This window comes from Vombatus ursinus, unplaced genomic scaffold (assembly GCF_900497805.2).
Source record: "Vombatus ursinus unplaced genomic scaffold, bare-nosed wombat genome assembly UNPS02008267.1, whole genome shotgun sequence".
NCBI classification, from domain to species: Eukaryota; Metazoa; Chordata; class Mammalia; order Diprotodontia; family Vombatidae; genus Vombatus; species Vombatus ursinus.
Window position 1 is genome coordinate 180,240 of NW_020948045.1, and position 22,409 is coordinate 202,648.

At 40.5% G+C, this 22,409-nt stretch overlaps 1 protein-coding gene across 2 annotated transcripts in view; it reads left to right on the forward strand.

Annotated features, from left to right (window-relative positions):
• Positions 1-17,324: 17,324 nt before the first annotated feature.
• LOC114034151 (nucleolar complex protein 3 homolog) overlaps positions 17,325-22,409 on the forward strand; it is a 42,226-nt gene continuing 37,141 nt past the window's right edge. For both annotated transcript variants that reach the window (XM_027849756.1, XM_027849757.1), the window contains exons 1-3: positions 17,325-17,488; positions 18,809-19,016; positions 22,134-22,260. In XM_027849756.1, the coding sequence (XP_027705557.1) occupies positions 17,480-17,488; positions 18,809-19,016; positions 22,134-22,260 (344 nt within the window). In that variant the 5' untranslated portion in view covers positions 17,325-17,479. The remainder of the gene's footprint in view (positions 17,489-18,808; positions 19,017-22,133; positions 22,261-22,409) is intronic.

Sequence of the window (22,409 nt, forward strand, 5' to 3'; positions counted from 1 at the left end):
TTATTACATACATTTTATTACTTTTCCATTCAATTTTATTTTCTTTTCAGTTCCAGATTTGCTCTCTCTCCCACCACCTTTCCCACCCATTGAGAAGACGAAGTACAAAACTCTTTACAAATATGAAGCTATGCAAAACAAATGTCCAAATATTACATACATTTAAAAAAGATAATGTTTGTTATTCTAACCAATTCATTAATTGCTCTGATTTCAGAAAAAAAAAATTCAGCAGCAAGAAAACCCTGGAAGATCATATTTTAGGTCAAGGAGTCATCACCTTAGGTAGAAGTGAATGCAAAGGATAGATCCTCTAAGTTTTTCCTACTTTTTATAGCTTTTTTGTACATTTTATGTTTAAACTCACAGATTATCTGAAAGCACCAAGTTTGTTTTTTTTTTTTTTCCCCACATGTCCTATGGCAGTAGCAGTAGGAATTTTATCCATGAGAAGATTAGGATCATAGGGTTATAATTCTAGGGCCAGAAAGGAGCCATCTACTGCAACCCCCCTCATTTTACAGATGAAGAAACTGAGGCCCAGAGATGTTAAGTGACTTGCCCAAGATCACACAGGTAATATGTTTCAGAAGCACCATTAGAACCTTTTTTTCAAAAGCCATGCTCGTGGAATAATTGTAAATTGGGAATATTTATATAGGTGATTTTCCATCATAGGTTTCATTTCAGTTTAACCTTTTTTTTTTCATTTCATTCATTCTAATTTGATCATCACACAACCTCCAAAATAATGTTATTGTAATAGCCCAATGTATACCTACTCATATTAATAACCCAGATTTATACCTACTCATATTAATTCTCAAAACCACCATATACTCTGATTTTCTTCTCTACAACCAGCTGCATTATTAATCATATGATACCACATGCTAGTGGTAAAAAAGAACAATTTACTTTAAATAGAAACACATGATAAAATCAGGAAATTACATTAAGAGTAACCAGTCTCAGTACTTGTGTCCTACAACCAAACCACCTCCCACCCCCTCAGGGTCAGAAAATTTTATGTCCTGCCAATGTTACCCACTCCAGTGCCCACTCAACAAGAGTAGAACATGGTAAGTTAATAATTTGTGTCTTAGATAACTAGAAAAGGTGCTTGCTGTTGTAGCTTACAATAGGAACACAGAGTCTTCAGTGATCTGCTCACCACAAGAATGCTGAGTCTTTAAGAACATGCAGCTGCTTAGCGGCTGCTCCCAGTACAGAAGGTGTCAAGTCTAGCCAGAGAGTACAATGTACAACCACAGCAGATCCAAAGACTGACATTACAGGAAATGAAGGGGAAACCTCAGCATCTACAAACCACAGTAAGATGAGTTGGGAGAAGCCTCTTCCACCACCATTTCCTTCCCTTCCTTCTCCTCCCTGTCTTCTACATCATGCCTTTTAAAACTCCTTCCTCTGTGGCATGCTTACCACCGCTGGGGCAGAGGGTGTCTCTCTGGTCCCAAAGTCTTGTGGGAATTAGAAATCTCCAAAGAGAGTCTCTCTACATTGTTATTAACAATAACTCACCTTTATCCAGTGCTTTTCATGGAGTCATTACTGGAAAGGATTGTAGAGATCGTTTCGTCCAACCCCCACATTTTACAAATTGGGAAACCAAGACCCAAAGAGGCTGAGATTTGTCCAAAGTTATAAAGGAAGAAAGTAACAAAATGTGGGATTTGAACCCACCTCCTCTAGCATCCACATCCAGTTCTCTTTGCCTCTGTGCCATATTGCCTTGCTTTAGATTTTGCAAAGGTGTCTCTATAACAGTCCTATAAAGTAGGTAGCACAAGTATTATTCACTGGAGAAGGAAATGGCAAACCACTCCAGTATCTTTGCCTAGAAAACCCCATATACAGCATTGGTGTGCTATAGTCCACAGGGTCACAAAGAGTTGGACACAACTGAATGACTGAACAACAAGTATTATCACCTCCATTTAACCTCTAGAGACAAAACTGATGGAGTCTGTATTTTATTTTATTTTAATAATATCTTAATTTCCCCCAATTACATGTAAAATGATTTTTAACATTCTTTTTTTAAGTTTTGAGTTCCAAATTCTATCCCTTTCTCCCTTTCCTCCCCACCTCCATGAGATGGTAAGCAATATGATATAGGTTATACATGTGCAATCATGTCAAACATTTCTATATTAGTCATTTTGTACAAGAAGATGAGAGAATGAAAGAAAGAAAGAAAGAGAAGAATAGTATGCTTCAGTCCGTATTCAGACAATATCCACCAAATTGGATGATTTCAGAAAAACCTGGAACTTCAATTCCTTCAATTGATATAATTCAATTGATATAATTCAATTGATCAATTACTTCAATTGATATAAAATGAAGTGAGCAGAACTAAGAGAACATTGCACAAAGTAATAGCAACGTTGTATTATGAAGAACTGTGAATGATTTGGCTATTCACAGCAATATAATGATCCAAGACAATTAAAGTTTCATGAAATGCTGTTCACATCCAGAGAAAGAAGTGTTGGAGTCTGAACGCAGATCAAACCATACTATTTTCACTTTCTTTTTTTTTTTATTTTGGTCTGTTTCTTCTTTCACAGCATGATTAACATGGAAATATGTTTTACATTATTGCACATATATAACCTATATCAAATTGCTTACCATCTTACAGAATGTGGAGGTGAGGGAGGAAGAAAATTTGGAAGCCAAATTTTTTTAAATTTTAAAATAATTTATTTATTCTTAGTTTTCAACATTCACTTCCATAAGATTTTGAGTTTTAAATTTTCTCCCCCTCCTTCACCCCACCCTCCCCAAGACAGCATGCAATCTGGTATAGGCTTTACTTATACATTCATATTAAACATATTTTCACATTAGTCATGATGTAAAGAAGAATTAGAACTAATGGGAGGAAACACACGAAAGAAGAAACAAAACAAAACAATGAAAAAAAAGGAGAGCAAATAATATGCTTCCATCTGTATTCAGACTCCATAGTTGTTTCTCTGGATGTATAGCATTTTCCATCATGAGTCTTTTGGAGTTGACTTAGATCCTTGCATTGCTGAGAAGAGCTAAATCTATCAAAGTCAGTCATCACACAATGTGGATGTCATTGTGTACAGTGTTCTCCTGGTTCTGCTCATTTCACTCAGCATCAGTTCGTATAAGTCTTTCCAGGTTTTTAAACAACTTATTGTAGGATTGTGGTTCTTCATCCACTCTGCTATCCACTTTCGTTTTATGGGAGAGTTGATCCCATTCACATTTACACATATGATTACTATCTGTGTCTTTCTCTCCATTCTATTATCCCCCCTGTTTATGCTTTTCTCTCTCCTTTTTCCCTTTCCCTCCTCACTAGAGTTTTGCTTTCAACCACTGCCTCCCTCAGTCTTTCCTCCCTTTTATCCACCCCCTCCCTTTTCTTTCCCCTTTCTCCTCCTATTTCCTATAAGGTAAGTTAGATTTCTATACCTAACTGATTATGTTATTCCCTCTTTGAGCCAAATCTGATGAGATTAAGGTTTAAACAATGCTCATCTCTCTCCCTTTTTTCCCTCTATTGTAAGAGGTCTTTATGCCTCTTCCTGTGATGTAATTGATCTTTTTCTGCCTCCTCCTTCTCTTCTTGTCTGCTCTTCTTCTCCCAATACAATCCCTTTCTACCACTTAATTAGATTTTTTTTTATCATCACATCAAAATCAACTTATACCCTGCCCTCTGTCTATGTATAGCCTTTTATTATTATTATTATTTTGCTTTTTGTTGAGGCAATAGGGGTTAAGTGACTTGCCCAGAGTCACACAGCTAGTAAGTGTCAAGTGTCTGACGCTGAATTTGAATTCAGGTCCTCCAGACTCCAAGGCCAGAGCTCTATCCATTGCGCCACCTAGCTGCCCCTATGTATACCCTTTTTAAATGTAATAAAGATATAGTTCTTAAGAGTTACAAGTATCATCTTCCCTTATAGGGATGTAAATAGTTTGCCCTTACTGAATAACATGTTTTTTTTTTCCTTTCTTGTTTACCTTTTTATGTCTCTCTCGAATCTTGTATTTGAAGATCAAATTTTCTGTGAGTTCTGGTCTTTTCATCATGAAGGGTCAGAAGTTCCTTATTTTGTTGAATGTGCATGCAATGTATCCCAAAACGTAGCTCATGGCATGAGGTATATATTCTTCTTCTTCTTCTTCTTCTTCTTCTTCTTCTTCTTCTTCTTCTGCTTCTTCTGCTTCTTCTGCTTCTTCTTCTTCTTCTTCTGCTTCTTCTGCTTCTTCTTCTTCTTCTTCTTCTGCTTCTTCTGCTTCTTCTTCTCTTTCTCTCTCTCTCTCATTAGTTCACCCCTATTTGCCTTCAAGTGGGTAGACCTGGAGTTTCCAGAGATAGATCATGACCATGTGGCAATGATACAAAGCCTTCCAGAGTTCTAACAGGTAACCCTGTTGTGGGCAGAATATACCCCTACTAATCAACCCTATTATTCAGGAACCCCAATTTGTGTGCTTCCAATTTATACAAAACCAGACACTATGAGATCATTAGCTTTTAAACACAAAACATCTACTTAATGATTACCAAAAGCAATAATAATTATAACATCATAGTTATTCAATATGTAATCAATGCAATAATGTTTAATATTTACAATTCATATATAAATGTGGGTCACAGTCTTCCACTAATACATAAAGTATCCATGGGGAGAGAGTAGGCATATAATTACAGAAACCTAGTGAGTGAGGAAAACCCATATACTTGGTGCAACTCACAATTCTGTAATGTAGGCATGAATGTCCTTGGGTCATTCCACTATAATCTGCCCCACATGAAGTGGCTTCTCTGCTAACTTCTCTCCTTCTGTTCCTCATTGCTCTTTAAGTGGGCATGTCTGCTCCTCTTCTCCTCTAGAAATGGTGAAACAGTTCTTTTAACTCACAATCATCCTTAAAGGGAAACTGAGAAAGTACACAGTAGCATTATTGTAGTGTTGAGTGGTTTCCGTAAGCCAAAGAACTGCAAAGGTCTTCAGAATGGCTCTCTGGACAATACAGACAAACCCAACCAGCTCCTTAATCAACTAGATTCTGTATCTGCCAATCAGCTATTAACAACTTGTTACAGTAGTATGCCTCCTCTCTTCTGGTACTGACACTACCCTGATGCAGACCTTCATCATCTTACACTTAGACTTTTTCAATAGCTTTATTGATTGGTAGCTGTGCCTCAAATGTCTCCCCACTCCAGTTCATTTTCTACTCAGTTGTCAAACTGGTCTTCCTAAATTGCAAGTCTTATCTGCATCTTCCATGTCATTCTCTTATTTAATGAGATCCAGGAAATCCTTTTTTAACTTCAGAATCAAATACAAAATCCTCTGTTTGGCATTCAAGCCCTTCATAAACTGGCCTTTCCAGTCTTTTTACAGTCTATTTACTCTTGCTACAATCTTCTCAGGTCCTGATGCCTTCTTAAATGTTCTTCTTATCTTTTCAACTCTTCACTTGTAGTATTCTACACTACTTCTAATGGCTGAAATAATAGACTCCTTATGGTCACTAATTCATCCTTCCCTTACGATATATAATTCCTGAAATCCAGCTATCTATAGTCATGCAACTAAGAGTTCATATTTAATCTTCCTCTAGTCTCTTAACAGTTATTTGATCTTCCCCATTGTGAGTTTCCACTTCTCAAACTCTAAGAACAGTCACATGCAAATAAGCTGAGGGACCACAATATCCTCTGGCCTCAGTCAGTTCTCTACCCTCAAAAAGTTCCTTTCTTTATCTGGTCCTCCTTAGTCTGTCCTCAAACTTAAATGGGAAAATTGCTTCTTTTCACATGGATTTATATCTGTTTTTCATGTAAGAAAGTCCTTTCCCTGCCCCCTTTAGCAGTCAGACTGTTCATATAGGAAAGGAGTAATACTTCTCATTAATACTAGCTTTTGGAGATTAAGTGAAAAAATAAGGGCAATTGGTGGTGCAGCGGATAAAGGGCTAGGCCTAGAGTCAGGAAGACCCACCTTCTTGAGTTCAAATCTGGCTGGCCTCAGATACTTACTAGCTATGTGACCCTGGGCAAGTCACTTGACCCTGTTTGCTTCAGTTTTCTCATCTGTAAAATGAGCTGGAGAAGGAAATGGCAAACCCTTCCAGTATCATTGCCAAGGAAACCCCAAATGGGGTCATGAAGAGTTGGACGCTACTGAAATGAGTGAACAACAACAATGATGAAAAAATAAAACTTTAAAGTGACAGAAGTAAGCTTCCCAATAGACACGCCCTGACCTGGCTGGGGAAAAAGAAGGGATAGGAAGAGGAGAATGAGAACATCACCGTAGTAATTCTCAGAAAAACCGGACAGCTACAGTTTCTCCTTTCCCTGGCCACGAGTGGCTTCTGTGTGAGTTAGCATGCCTTCCCCATCATGCCAGTGCCAGTGGCAGCAGTGCAGCTGCCCTGCCTAGAGCTGTGCCTAGCCCTCTCTTCTTCCACCCCAATGCAGAAGAGCTTCATTTTCTCTCATCCTTATTCTTCTATTCTTACCTCCCATGAGATTTTCAGCCCATCCCATCCTCTACTCCTAGCTGAGAGGAGAAATAAAAACCACACCTCTTTCTTCAAAATGTAATTCCCAAGGATCAAGTAAAGAAGATGCCAGAATCACCCGTCCTCCCACAAACATTGTCTTCAATGACCTGCTTTGTTCAGATTAGCATTTTTGGCTCTCATGTTGCACTTCTGACTCATTCAACTTGTTCACCAAAACTCCACCAAACTTCACTGGATTGTCACCTATCTATACCTTCATATATTGTACTTGAGAACTTGAATTATTATTATAAACCATAACATTTATATAGTTCTTTAAGGTTTGCAAAACTCTTTACCTATGTTATCTCATTTGATCTTCATAACAACCCTATGAGATAGATGCTATTATTCCCATTTTACAGACGAGGAAACTGAGGTCTAGCAGGGGAGATTTGCATTAGATCACATAACTTGAAAACTTTTGAGACAGGATTTGAACTCAGGATTTCTTTACTCCAAGTTTGGCACTCTGCTCATTGCACCACCTAGCTGCCTTGGTAACTTGGGTTTTTTAACTCAAGTTGTAAGACTTATATTTATTTCTATTATTAATTTTTCATACTAGATTAAATTATTAAATTTCGTTTTACTAGATTGATTATATGATCAAAATTCTGTAATATAACACTGACCAATTCCTTGGATCAAGCACAATGTGCTCTGACTGCTGTCAGCCCACATGGAAGAGGCTTCTGGAAAGATGAGATGCTGTTTAATGGAAGGGTCCTGCTTCCCAATTCAGAGCATGCCTCTTCTCACTCCAAAAGAGCCAGGCAGGAGAAAGAAAAATACCCTAGTCAGTTAGTGTCTATTGGATGCATTTTCAGGCCTAGCTCACCAGCCAAATGAAAGGTTCATCTTCTTCAAGTGGTAATGCATACCTGCCCGTGCACTGAATTGGGGAGCAGGGTCCTCCCATTACATATCATTAAGCCTCTCCAGAAGCTGGTTCTCCTCTTACACGTGGCAACAGAGCTTAAACTGAATACACTGAGGAGAGGGCTCCTTTGGTCAGACCGCTATTACACTTGGGAGGGTCATCTAGTTAACCCCCTCATTTTTAATACAAAGATGCTGAGTCCTTTCTAACTCTTTATCACATTTAAAAGATGATATGCATGCCACCTATGCCATTACCCAAATTACTGATAAAATGTTAAACAGGAAAGAGCTGAAATCAGAGCCCCTATGAGACACTTCCTTTTAAGATTAATTTCAAGCCATTACTCTATGTGTCCAATGAATTATCCTGTTTTAAATCTATGTAACTACACTACAATCTTGGCCTCCTGCTGAAATCATTCTCTTCCTTCAAAGTCTAGCTCATATGTCCTCTACCTCATTAAGCCTTCCCTGATCCCTCCCCAAATTAGTATTCTCCCCTTCTTCAACATTTCTTATAGAATTTTATCTTGATAGCTAATGTGCTTCACTCCATTCTTCCTTTATTGTACTTACATGTTTACATGATGTTTTATCCCATTAAACTGCAAGCTCCCTGAGGGCAACAACCCAGCCATTTTTCATCTTTGTGTTTACAGCACCTAGGGCACTGCCTAACATAGTATTACCTTAAATAAATGTTTGTAGGGCTTAGAAATTAAATTGATTTGATCACTCAGCAATCATTTATTAAAGGTTTACTATGTATATTGAACTATGTTAGGCTCCAGGAGAAATGAAAAATAATTAAAACATATTCATCACACTTTTTTTTTAACAGTTGCCTTAAGTTTCACTTCCTAGTTCTGCCTCTTATTTTACCCTAGGACCAAACAAGAATTTGCCTGCTCTTTTTTTTTTTTTAATTCCTCTTTCTAGAACACCCTGATTACTGAGGAAGTAAAAGACTTCCTGCTTTGTCCGAAATGAAAATGCCTACTTTGTTCTGGGTCAAAAATGCCCTTCTTGAAGTTGAACTCAATTAGCTATATTTAATTTGCTTTTATAGAGAGATATTGACTAAGGTGATATAATTTGAATAGTTGGTATAAAATATCCCCCCAAAGTCTATGACATACTCCTCTACAAGTATATACAGAGTCCACTTTCCCTGTACTCAAGGTTAGAGAGTTCATGTGGCAAAGGGGTAAATCACAGCTCCTAGAAATCCCTTTAATGGAATCTTTAAAAGATGTTCTCCTTAGGTATGATGGAGCTTTTCTGCTGGGGTTTTTATAGAGCTTTGAATCTGAATTCATTTTGCAGACACTGCTATCAACTTCCAAGTGTAACAGGGGTCTGGCCAAAGAAGTCCTCTATTTTAGCAAGTGCAGCTTTTGCTGTCTCCCGCCAGACCACATACAAGAAGAGAACCAGCTTCTGGAAAGGCTTAATGATGCAAAATGGGAGGTCCCTCCTCCTTAATTCAGTGTACCAGCAGGTTTGCTGGCTGTTCCTGGTCCCTTTACCACATAAAGAAGAGGAATGTTTCAGCAAATAAACTGTGCACATCCTTTGATCCAGCAATACCACTACTAGGTCTGTATCCCAAAAAGATCATAAAAAAGGGAAAAGGACCCAGATGTACAAAAATATTTGTAGCAGCTGTTTTCATGGTGGCAAAATATTGGAAATTGAGAGGATGCCCAACAACTGAGGAATAGTTGAACAAGCTATGATATACAAATGTAATGGAATATTATTATGCAATAAGAAATGATGAGCAGGCAGATTTCAGAAAAACCTGGAAAGACTTGTATCATCTGATGGAAAGTGAAATGAGAACCAGGAAAATATTTTACACAGTATTGGCAACACTGTGTGATGATCAACTATGAGTGATTTAGTTCTTCTCAGCAACACAATGGTTCAAGACAATTACAAAGGACTTATGGAAAATGTTATTCACATCCAGATAAAAAACTGATGGACTCTGGATACAGATCAAAGAATACTTTTTCCACTTACTTTATATTTTCCTGGTTTCTTCTTTCATAACTGTGATTACTATGGAAATATGTTTCACATGATTATACATATATAACCTATATCAAATTGCTTACCATTTTAGGTAAAGTGGAGGGGAGGGAGGGAGAAAAATTTGGAACTCAAAATCTTGTGAAAAAATGAATGCTAAAAATTGTCTTTACATATAATTGGAGGGGAAAACTATTAAAAAAAAAAAAGAGGAGGAACCTTCAATTGGCTGCTGAGCCAGGATTGAGAATCCATCCAAAAGGCACCAACTCACTAATTAGGTATAATGCTAGGATTTGGGTTGAGTATATAGGAAGGCCCAAGTCCTCTGGACTCTGATGTTTTCAAGGTTCTCCTCTGATAAAGGGGGGGTGGAAGGAGAGTCTAAGACCAAGGACAAGGCCTCTGCTCCCCCCAATTGATTCCTTCTCATGAATTTATTTTTGGGGGGGGGTGGGGCAGGCAATTAAGTGACTTGCCCAGGGTCACACTGCTAGTGTCAAGTGTCTGGTCTGAGGCCACATTTGAACTCAGGTCCTCCTGATTCCAGGGTCTGTGCTCTATCCACTGCTCCACCTAGGTGCCTTCTTCTCATGAATTTAGAAGGAATGTTGTGTCCTCTCTACTTGCTTGAATTCCCTCCCTCGATTGGCTTGATATTTTATAGACGGTCTATATGGTGTAACCAAGTGCTTAAAATCTCAGGAAGAGGGGCAGCTAGGTGGCGCAGTGGATAAAGCTCCTGCCTTGGAGTCAGAAGGACTTGAGTTCAAATCCAGTATCAGACACATGACACTTACTGTGTGACCCTGGGCAAGTCACTTAACCCAATTGCCTCACCAAAAATAAAACAAAAAAAATCTCAAGAAGAAAGGCAGGGCCTTATAAATGTAAGAAAGAAAAAGCACTTATTCAGTGAGTACTATGTGCTGAGTAATGTGTTAAGCCCAGGGGACAGAAACAGCAAAACAAGATGGCCTTTACCCTAAAGGGCTTGTCTCTGAGAAGACAACATACATAGGAGACTTCAGTTGTGGGGCAGTTGGGAAAACTTAGTGCTGTTCCTTCAGGTACAGCAGCAAGGCAAATGGGAATGTATTTCTTTAGTGCCATTTCCATCTATGATGTTGAACTATTTGACAGTGCCAAGGACTTTGGTGGTGAGAACTTTCTTATGGGGGTCTCCAGTAGCTGTGGCTACTGTTATTGTACCCTACAGAAGCAGTTGCTAGGTTCTATGTCTCTACATGATTTGTACTCCTAGAAGCAAGGGTTCTTAACCTGGTGTTCACTGGCCCCTTAAAAGGATAGATTTCTGGGACTCCACGGACTTGGATGGGAAAAAATCGTATCTTTGTTTTCATTAACCCTAGCTAAAAAATTTAGCATTTTCTTCCATTATCCAATTAGGAAACAAACATTCTGAGAATGGGTCCACAGGCTTCAGCAGGCTGCTAAAGGAGTCTATGACACACAAAAAGGTAAAGAACTCTTGTCTTAAAGGATGGCTGTAGGGAAGCTGAGCTGGAAGCAGGGCTAGTGCCTGGGGAGTACAATTACTCCCGGGGCTTGTGGATGTAGGGTCCCAGGCTGCCTCCACTGGAGTCCGAAGAGGGTGATAGCACTACTTTGACTTTCTTTGTGCATGCTATCTCCTGTCTTCCTGCCTTGTTTTTTCAGTGCCATGGAAAGGTCCAAGGACAATGAGGGCTCAGAAAAGGTTATTGAATTCAGCAATTTGGAGATCAGTGATGAATCTGGAGATAATGCTTTCACTAGAATAGTGGAGATGGAAACCAGCTTGCAGGAAGAAGTCAGTGGATGTTGAGGATGTAAAGGCAGGAAGTATAGATAACCCTTCCCACAAGTTTGGTAATGAAGGGAAAAAAGAGGAATTGTGTTCAATTTCAACACTTTGTTCCTGTCAGCTTGGTCTGATTGTTCATCATAGCTAATTGTTTGCATAGCACGATTGTCCACTCATTTCTTCAGTGCTTTCAACATCTGTGATTTCGTCAGCACGGGTAATCTCTCCTCCAATGCAAACTGTAACAACTTTATGACTTAGTGAATGATTCTCAAGACTTATTGAGAATGGAAATTTCTTCTCCCTGCAGCCAGCCTGGTGGTAAACCTCTCTGAGCTTGGCTAAGCTGATCTTCTAACGATAGAAATGGTGTGTCACCAGGTTCGTCCTGGAAGCCTGTTTGCTATTTGGTGTTTGCTCCACTGGCACAGTTATTGAGAATCCAGGGCCATCCGTACCACAAGGAGACAACTGTATTGCTGAATACCACCGCTCTATGTGGTGGACAGATCCAGCAACCTCTTGCACTGGGGCCGTGTGTGTGACGACCTGGAAGGCTTAGTTCTAACTTCTCGTCCTCTGGTGGACTACCGGTGCTGGATACCTCAGAGGCCATTCAGCAGGAGGCAGAATTGCAAGGGATAGCTGGGCCTGATGTCTGCTGTCTTCCCTGGCCTTTTTGACTTCTGCCAGTCTGTAATCTTCTTACCCATGACTGGGTATTCTCTGTCTACTTTCTTTCTTCCTCACCCTGGTCTCCCTCCCTGAGCCTGTTCCTGGGCATTATAATATTCCTTCTTGTAGTGTTAGCGGGTCCTAGGCTGATGCTGAATTGCATTCCCTAGACCAATTTTTGGACCAGGGTCAGCTGGGCCCCAAGGATATCTTGGGACTCTTTTTAAAACACGGTGGTGATAGTAGTGGTAATGGGAGGCTTGTTGGCTTGGTTTGTTAGGTCACAGGACAGTTTTAGGCCAAGGCAGAGGTTCATCAATGGTATCAATGGAGAGGGTACCTAAGAACACTGGGGAACCACGGAGAGAGCCTGTACTCTGCTGCTCTAAGTCTCCACTTCAGTAAATATTTACTGAGAAATCCTTCTATCCTTTCTCTACCTGTTATCTCCTTTCCCTGGCAGGATAAACATTCTGTATGTAAATAAATTTATTGTTTTGTAATGTAGCAGTGTGGGCCCCCTCATATGAGGGTGCCCTGAAATCTACCCTTGGTTCAGGGTACTTTAAAGATCAGCATACACTCTAAACCATATTTCTTTTACCAATCTATCAGAAGTCACATTAGTTCAAAGCAAGAGACTTAATTAAACAGCAAAGTAAGACAAATGACTAGAAAAATCTCCCATAAATGCAGTAGGAACTCTAGTGGGGAACTGGGCACAGGGAATATTTATGGCCAGGAAGCACACATGGAAGAGATATGAGGCAGAAGCATGGCCAGGGAATGTGGATAGAAAGGCATATGAATTGGGAGTGTGCACCAGGGAATATTGCATGGAAGGGCATACAAATAAAGAACATGCATGGCCAGAAACATCTGTTGGATGCAACTCACGCCACTTAGGCTGCAGAGTTGCCCATATCTTCTGGTGTACCAGCATGCTATTGGTCTTTTGCTGTATTATATGGCTTCTTCACTGAGCTAGTACCATAACTACAAGAATCTTAACTGTGAAAGTTAACAGCCTCATGTATTTCAGCTCTTTTAAGATGCAGACTCCAGCCAGCTACACACATCCATCCTGATATCCAGAAAAATCCTTAGGCATTTAATTCATTCTTATGAACTCCATTTCTTTCCCCAGTCTGATAGTCTAAGCTTTAACTTTGGGAAAATTCCTTTCAAATCCTTTCTATTCCTATGATGCCAATCACTGCCATCAAATCACATATGCTGGATGTAGAAGGCTGAAAAAGATCTTTATCCTACTGGGGAATCTATTCCCTAGCAACCAATTGCTATATTTCCTTCAGTATACTAAATGAGATAATGTATGTAAAACAATTTGTAAATCTTAAAGCACAATGTAAATATGAGCTATTACAAAAAAATAAAAATTCGAAGGACATATCTGTTCAAATTAGAGAGATTTTTGTATCCTGAGATTCTTTATTACAGTAAAATTTGTAAACTTGATCTATCAGTTTGTGCTAGTCTCCAATAGTTACTGTGAAGTACCAATGGAGAATAAGGGAATACAGACAAAGGAGAGGACCTAGGAGCACAATCTTTGACAGAAGCATCCATCTCCACTAATCTTTTTACCCTTGACTGGGTGGCAATGTGAAGTGAACCCATATTCCAGCAGTGGCTAGTAAAGGGAACTCATCGATAATGGGGTAAACCTCTGTAACATCGCCATCTGCTCTCCTTGTCCTTCCCCTAATAGATGAACTTCACCTGTCCTATATTCTGTCCTTTCAGAGTTGGTTTAACTATGAGCACTGGAAGCTTAAAGGCCATACATAAAGGTTTTGGCAATATGTATGTGGGAGCCCATGAAAGGATATATCCCCAAATTTGCACTCAGAGAAGGTATAAACTTTGAAAGGACCAGGATTTTTCTGCCAGGTAAGGTAGAGGAAAAGAAGGGGATCTGATCCACAAAGTCCGACAACCTAAACCTTGCAGTTTTAATCCCATATTCTCTTCCTCTGCTAAGTCTTATTCCCTCAAGTGTAATTCTCAATAGCTTTGGTGAAAAGAATCTTAGAACAGTAATTCCTTATTTCTCAGCACATTCTTCTATTGGGAGCTCCTAGCAGAGTCTGGTACCCAGGCCCTGGGGAGGAGACTGGGGATTTGCTGCTATCAAAAGGACTATTAAGAATGCTTTTCCTCTACCTATATACATATCTAAGTGTATAAACAGGAAACACTCTTTGTGCATCTTTTGTTTCCCTTCCCTCAGGATAATATTTAGTAGGTAGAAAGCAATCTTTAAGATATAGAGAGGTAGGTAGGTGGATAGATACACTTGGTTTTGATTCAAGACCCTTTGCAACGAATAGCAAATCCTCTTACTGAAATACACTGTCGTCCCCCACCCACTTTCAGTTTATCTATTGCTAGCAAGAAATCACTGAACCTTTCTCTGGGTCTGTTCCCTCATCTGCATAAAAAGGGGGCTGGACTAGATGACCTTTAAGCTTCCTGCTAGTTTCCACCCCATGCTTACATTGAGTAAATTTAAAAAACAAAACAAAAAGCTAAAAAACATAGCTACATAGCTAAGCGAAACAAATTCTCATGTTGGCCACTTCTGAAAATGTATGCTTCTGTATTTTAAGTGAGTGGATTGTTACATCTTCATTATTTTGCACTTGTGGTTTATCATTGCATTGATCATAATTCTAAAGGCTGAAGTTGTTATACTCGATAACGTTTTTATCATTGTTTTTAGTTCAGAGAGCTCTTCCCAGTTTCCTCTGAAACTATCCATTTCATCATTTCTTATAGCACAGTAATATTCAATTACATTTACATACCACAATTTGTTTAGCCATGCCCCAATAGGAGGATAATCCCTTACTTTCCAATTTTTAGCTACCCTGAAAATATCTACTGTAATTATTTTTGTTTATGTAGATCTTTTCCTCTTTTTTTTCAGTCTCTTTGGGGGGAAGAGGTGTATAAGCCTCATAGTAGTGATATAGCATGCCAAGGGGTATGTATGTTTTAGTAACTTTATTAACCCAAGAAAAATATGTCTAATGTTTCATCCACAAGATGGTCTTTTTGTCAGTCAATCTATTTGCATTTATTAAGCACTTGCTATGTGCCAAGTTCTATGATAAGTGCTGAGGACATAAAGACAAAAATAGGGTTCCTTCTTTCTTTTTTTTTTTTTTTTGGCCAAGGCAATTGGGGTTAAGTGACCTGCCCAGGGTCACACGGCTAGTTAAGTGTCAAGTGTCAGAGGCCATATTTGGACTCAGGTCCTCCTGACTCCAGGGCTGGTGCTCTATTTATAGGGTTCCTTCTTTCAAGGAGCACACATGCTAACAGGGGTGACAACATGCAAAGAATTGTTATATAACCTGAGCTCCAAACACTGTCGTTTGCTATGGGATTCTCTCCTCATTGGTGGGGGTCGTTGCCCCTAGTTTGCATGAAGGCCAGTGACAAAGTTGGGGCAATTCGGAGAAGAGAGATCTTCTCTCAGGAGCCTCTTCCAGACCCCTCTTTCTTTTTCTGTCTCTCCTTCTCAGCTTCTGGCCCCAACTCTTCCTTCTCCTTTCTTCGGAGAGAGGTGAGGGGAAAAGAAGCTAGAGATGTTTACTCTGTCTCTCTTTATGCCACAGACACCCTCATGCTACCTGTAGGTGACAGCCCTACATAATAAAAATAGTTAGCGGGAGGTTACTGTGAGGGAAGGCACTGGCACTGGGAGGATTCAGCAAAGCCCTTCAACAGATTGATCTTTCTTCCCTAACTACTTCGTAACCTACTTTAGGGAAGTGCCCATCAAGCTTGCTTCTGTTTATTATTTCTAGATCAACACTTAAATAAAACTCTACCTAAAACTTCCCTTATCCTTCCAGCTGGTAACATCCTTCCCCTGGACTTAATACTTTGTTTTTCTACCCTAAGGTTAACTGGGTATTCCAAAAGTCTTAATGCAGTTTTATTAAATGCAGTATTATTTTGGCTATTTTATTTAAAGCTATTAAGGTTTAAAACTACACTAAGACTTTTGAGACATAGTATTAATGATTTGTGTTTTATTCCCCTTACTAGATTGTAAGCTCTATGAATGCAGGGATTCCCCCTTTCACTCTAAACAGTGTTTTCCACACAGCTCCTTAACTTTTTTGTGCGTTATGCACCCCATTGGCAGTCTGGTGGAGCTTATAAACCCTTTCTCGAAATAATGTTTTTAAATGAATAACATAAAATGTAGTTGTTGTTCAGTCGTGTCAGACTCTTCATGACCCCATTTGGCGTTTTCCTGGCATCTTGTGGATGAAACATTAGACATATTTTTCTAATACTAGAGTGGTTTGCCATTTCCTTCTCCAGCTCATTTGACAGATGAGGAAACTGAGGCAAACAGGGTTAAGCGACTTGCCCAGGGCCACACGGCTAGTAGTGTCTGAGGCTGGATTTTAATTCGGGAGGTTGATTCTTTCTGACTTCAGGCCCACCGCTCTATCCACTGTGCCACCGAGCTTCCCATAACATAAAATACATCGGATTAAAAAGGAGACTGTATTGAAATACGCATATACTGAAACCCTGAAACTGAAATGTCAATTACATTGAAATACTGAAACCACTCATCTTGAAATGCCGATGCAACTTGTTGCCGTGCAAGCTTAAGGCCCTCCTGAAATCCCCAAGCCCCGGGTGAAGAGCCTCTGCCTGAGTGTTTGCTGAATACGTTAGGCACAAAACAAAACGGATGCAACAGAACGCCTCTTCGGCCCTTCCAGGACCTTCCAGTTTGGCTGCGGCTGACCGCCGCCTAACCCAACGATGCCACGAGTGAAGAAGCGCCAGCCAAGCCTGGGCGGTGTCCCGAGGGCGCGCTCCTCAAGTAGTGAGCTCCCGTTCTGAACTCGGGCACTCAGACGGCGACACCACTGGGCTTCTCGGCTCTGCTATTCTGCTGGGGGGGGGGAGGGTCGCTCTCTTTTCCTTCCTCCGGCAGGAATCCCATCCATCAGGAACCGGAAGCGCGAATGTGGGGAGCCCGGGCCCCTCCTCTGTGGTCGCCCCGCCCCCTCGGGACCTTAGCAACAGAAGTCACGGTATTTCCGGGATGTCCCGGCCGCGGAGGATTCCCCTGTGCCCAAGCGCATGCGCCTCCTCGTCTCATTTCCACCCTGCCCCCCCCCCCCCCCCCGCCGATGCCGCGGCCTCTACGCCGGCTGCCATCTATAGGGGGCGTGTGCCGCCCTCCCAGGTTGCGGAAGTGCGCGGCTTATCCCGTACGCAATTTCCGGCTGTGGAGAGACCTCAGGAAGGAAGTGGCGTGTTGTGAGCTGAGGTCGCGCTGCCGGGACTTCCGGTTGTCGGATGCCTCTCTTGTGATCCCACGTGTGTTTTTCGGGGTGCTGAGCTCCTTTTCCACGGCGCTCAGGAAAGAGCCCGGAGAGGCTGCCCCGCACGGCGCCACGGAGAGGCCTGAGGATGAAGGCGGTAAGGACGGGAGCACCAGCTGGGGCCCTGGCGCAGCTTCCGGAGCTTACCAAGGAGGGGAGGAGGTCCGGCCAGGGTCTGTTTGAGCGAACGTAGGCGAGGAGGAGCTCGGGGTACTGGCCAAGAGCCTTGGGCCTGGGGCGCAGGCAGGGTCTGGGGCTCTTTGGTTTTCTCATCTTTAAAATGGGGATAATGAGCGCAGTGCCTCCTGCTTCACAGGCTTATCCCCCCAGGCTTGTTGTGAGGGTCAATTAGTAAGTATTTATTAAGCGCCTGCTATGTGCCAGACTCTGTGAAACAAGCATTTACTAAGCGTCTGCTACATGCCAAGTACTGACTGTGCTAAGCTCTGGGGATACAGGAAACAAGCATTTATTAAATGTCTACTACACGTCAGGTATTGAGGAAGGAGATTTGATTCAGACGACAAACAACCCTGGGAGAGATGTGTGCTGTTATTATCTTCACTTCACGGTTGAAGAAATTGAGGCAAGCTGAAGTTAAAGTGACTTGTCCAGCTCAGGCTGGATTTGATCTCAAGTCTTCCTGATTTCCAGGCCCGGCCCTCTTAGCACTGTGCTACCCAGCTGCTTTGGAAGCATCAGGGTGACATGGTCAGACTTGCATTTTTAAGGAAATTCACTTTTTCAGCTAAGTGGAGGATTGATGAGTGTGGAGAGACTTGAGGGAGGGGGATATCTAGCCCTCTATTGTAGTAGTGCAGGCCTGAGGTGATGTTTAAGTTGGAAAATGAATTTAAATGCCATTTGTTAGAATAGTAATCAGTAATTGGTTACTGAGTGTTAAAACATGGAGAGTTAAACAGTGTTTGCCTTGTTAGGTTTAAGGGAAAGGAGAAAGATGAAAGGGGGGAAGGGGGCTGTAGATATGGTCTCTGAGTGTTTTAGGTGCCATTCCAAGGCACTTATCCTTCACTGAATTGTATTTACATTGTGCTATAAAGTTTGCAAAAATTCTTTTTATTCATTACCTCATTTGATACTCACAACAACCCTGTAAGGAAGCTGCTGTTATTATTTCTATTTTATAAATGAGGAAACTCAGGTTTATTGAAGTTACGTGATTTGCTCAGGATCACACCTAGTAAATGCCTGAAGATGACTCCCTGCAATTCTGTCCACTAGCTATACTGTTTTTCTCTACCTGTTTTCTATGAAAACCCATAGATATGGGGTGTTTAAAATAGAACAGCTCTGATGAAAACCATTACTTAAGATAAAGAAAAAAAAGTCCAACCTTAAAAATACAATCTTCTCTAAATAGACTTGAGCATGTAGTAATTGTTCTGTTGTTTTCTAGCGAAAAAGCAAAAAACGGGCCCCGAGCTTTCGGAAACTTCTAAAGACTAGTAAAGTCAAACTTGACAACAAGTTAAAAAATAAACAATATAAACAGCAAAGTACTGCCAAGAAATACCGAAAAGAGCAAAGGAAACTTAGACAAGCTGTGAAAGATGTTGTATCTAAGAAGCCTGTTCTGTTGGAGGATGGAAAGCACATACTTAGAGGTAAGTGTGGTAATATTAAAATCGTGTGCTAATTTATTGTAAGGTGTTGTGAATGGATTGGTGGTATGAATAGTTCGTACGGTACATAGTACATGTATGTATATATGTATATTACACATGTTTATATAGTTACATCTACTACAGAATTATTCTTCTTGACATTTTCAGGCTACTGTATTTATTCACTTAAATTTGTTTCACTGTCAGTTTTTTTGCCTGACAATAAGGATGTGACTATTGCTACTTTCCATCTCCATCCTTCAATTTTGATCACCAGTGCTCTTTTTCCAAGGATTGAAAAAGATTGGAAGCAAAGGAGATAGAGGTAGCAGGTTCTGAAAACAATGGATATGAGTAGAAGTGTGAGATTATTATCCCAGAGAATAATCACGATGGCACCATGTCATATTTAAGTTTTTTATGTGCTACCACTCCACCCCCCTGCATAGGTACTCTCGGGACTCCTAAACACAGATGCACAATCCTTGTGTAAATTTTGACTTTTTAAATACTGTAGTTACACACAGAAAGCATTTTTTCAGACTAGGGGTCTGGTCTAGGTAAAATAGTACTAGGAAACACAAAGAAATAAACTTAAAACTAATTTATACTTAAGAAGTTATTCCTGAGTGAATTGTCATCCTGTATACTTTCATGTTCTTCAGTCATTCAATGGGTCTCATATATTATGTCTGCATAATTCCTTCAGGGGCAGCTAGGTGGCGCAGTGGATAGAGCACTGGCCCTGAATTCAAGAGGACCTGAGTTCAAATTCTGCCTCAGACACAAAACACTTACTAGCTGTGTGACCCTGGGCAAGTCACTTAACCCCATTGCCTAGCCAAAAAAAAAAAAAAAGAATGTTAATTCCTTCAAAGATGTAGATTGCAATGCATCCCTGCCTTCTCATTCATCCTGTGCTATTCATGTTCATGTCTTACTGTAAACCCTCCATAGGGCTCTACCCAGTCTGCTTGGGCATTCTTTTAGGTTTCCAGACACTGTGTGGGTGCTGGTAGAGCACACAGTTATCTTTGGTTCTTGCTGTATGACAGGCCTCTTTCCTTTCTGGTCATCTCTCTCTCTCTTGGATATCTTTTTGTGCCACTTCTGTGCAGTTTTTTTATTAGTAATATGCTGCATTTGGCTCATGGCCGCAACATGCCTCTTTATTGCCCTTGGGATGACCTGCAACTTCAGTTCTCTGTTAATTGTGGTGTTCCATGACTTCCAGACATACATTATTAGTGGAAGAATATTGATAGAGAGATGGTTTAGGGAGAAGCTTGGGGTCATTAAAAGCACTCTGCAGTTTACCAAATGCAGTCCAACCTCCTATTTTTTTCTGGGCTTAGCTTTTGCCCACCTGCAATCTGTTCTTATTAAATGTCTTGCTAAACCAACTCTGTAAGCTTTCCATCCAGTTGCATGTAATATTCTGAATAATAGTTTGACTAAACCTTTTGAGTTAATTTTGGGTGTCATTTAGGAAGGTTTGAAATGTTCTAAAGCAAGGGTGGGGAGCCTGTGGCCTTGAGGCCACACTTGAGGACCTCGAGGGCCACGTGTGGCCTCAAGGCCAAAGGGAACCTGTGGTTCCCCACCCCATTCTAAAGTTTTTAGCAGTCATCCCAAAATAAACTGAAAATAGGAACATTTGAAAACTAGTACTCCTTGTGGCCTGTGTATTGGACTTCTTCCGTTACTGTATCGAAGATCTCTGAGCATTTATCTGCTTGTTTTGTGCCTCCTTGATTTTGGCAATCATAGGCTTGTCAAAGTTGTTTTTGATGTAACTTGCAAGTATACTCACGTGATCTTAACAATCAATGGGATACACCTTGTTCCAGGAGAGCCTTTAAGGTGGTATTTAGCTTTCAGGAATCAAATGCTTTTTATTGTCAAACAATAAACACTGTGAGACCTTGTATTCTCTGCACCTTTAAGTCAGTCATGTATGTTTATTTGTTTTTTGGGGGGGCAGTTGGGGTTAAGTGACTTGCCCAGGGTCACACAGCTAGTAAATGTCAAGTGTTTGGTCTGAGGTCATATTTGAACTCAGGTCCTCCTGACTTCAGGGCTGGTGCTCTATCCACTGCGCCACCTAGCGGCCCCTATTGTGTATGTTTAAAGATGTTTGCTGTGGCATATCAATTATGAGACCTACTTGTTGTTTGTATTTTCAAAGATGTCCCAAATACACGTGTACATTAGTCTCATCAGGAGCTTATAGACGTGGAAAAGTCAGCATATGGTTCAGTTACTCAAAGATACTTTTTGATCATTTGAAAGAAGTTCCACGATTTTTCTAAGCATTTGTTATCTTTCAAATCTTGTGAGAATCAGTTTCCCAGAGTCCTGAGAATGGTTACCTCCAGGGTGTCATTGCTTCCTGTATATTTGGAATCCTTTTCTTCTCATTTGTTTTCTTTAATAGTATTTATACTTCCTTGAACATCATGTTAGGGTCACAGTGGGAGAGTTGTCATCTCTAGCTTGCTGTCCTTCCTTGATGGTGAAAAGAATGGGTTCTAAAAGTTCTTGTTCCTGTGTCATTAGATAAGGCCTGGGATGTTAATACAACTGTGGTGGTTACTTTGTTAGTCATGGAGATAACAAATTGTTTTAGTAGTTTTGGCAGTCTCTTCCATTTTTCATCTGTTTTCCTATTTTGATCCCTAAATGCCCTTGGTCTCCTCTGTCTTCAGGCGGTCAGTGACCATTAAATGCCTGCTTTGTGCTGGGTCCTGGACTGAGTGAGGGAGCTCTCAGGCTAAGCTCCTATCTGAAGGCTACACGGCCATTTTCACTGAATTTCTTGCTAAACTTTTAAAGTTTGTTTTCCTTCCTACTGCCTCTCACTTTTTTATGTTTCCCATCATCATCCTGGGTAGAATTCTTCTAATGGTTTTCTCATCCTACTTTACATTCTTGATATGAAATAGAATTAAATGAGAGGAAAGTGAGGAAATTAAAATTCTGACCTAATATCTGTACATTTTCCCATCCATAGGGCAGACTATGGATTTGGTCACAAATTTTTTATCCTAGTCACAAAATTGCAAAGAGCTTTATTTCCACAGTAACTAATTTCTGATTCTGATACCTTTGAGGCAGCTCAAAGAACAGAGGAGGAGGAAGAAGAAGAAGCCCTTCCTTTGGACATGATGGATGAAGACGACTTGCAGTTACTGAAAGATTTAGGTCAAGTGCCATCGTTTTTAACTAGAGATCTTTCGTCTAGGTAAGTGTTTCTTTTGGAATATTCAGAGCACTGTAATAAAGAAAAATTTTTTTTGAGATTATTTATGAACGTAGAAGGACAAAATATGTAGCATTTTGTATAGTACTTGTGAAGATAGTCCCATCTAAATTTAATTGCTAAAGGTAACT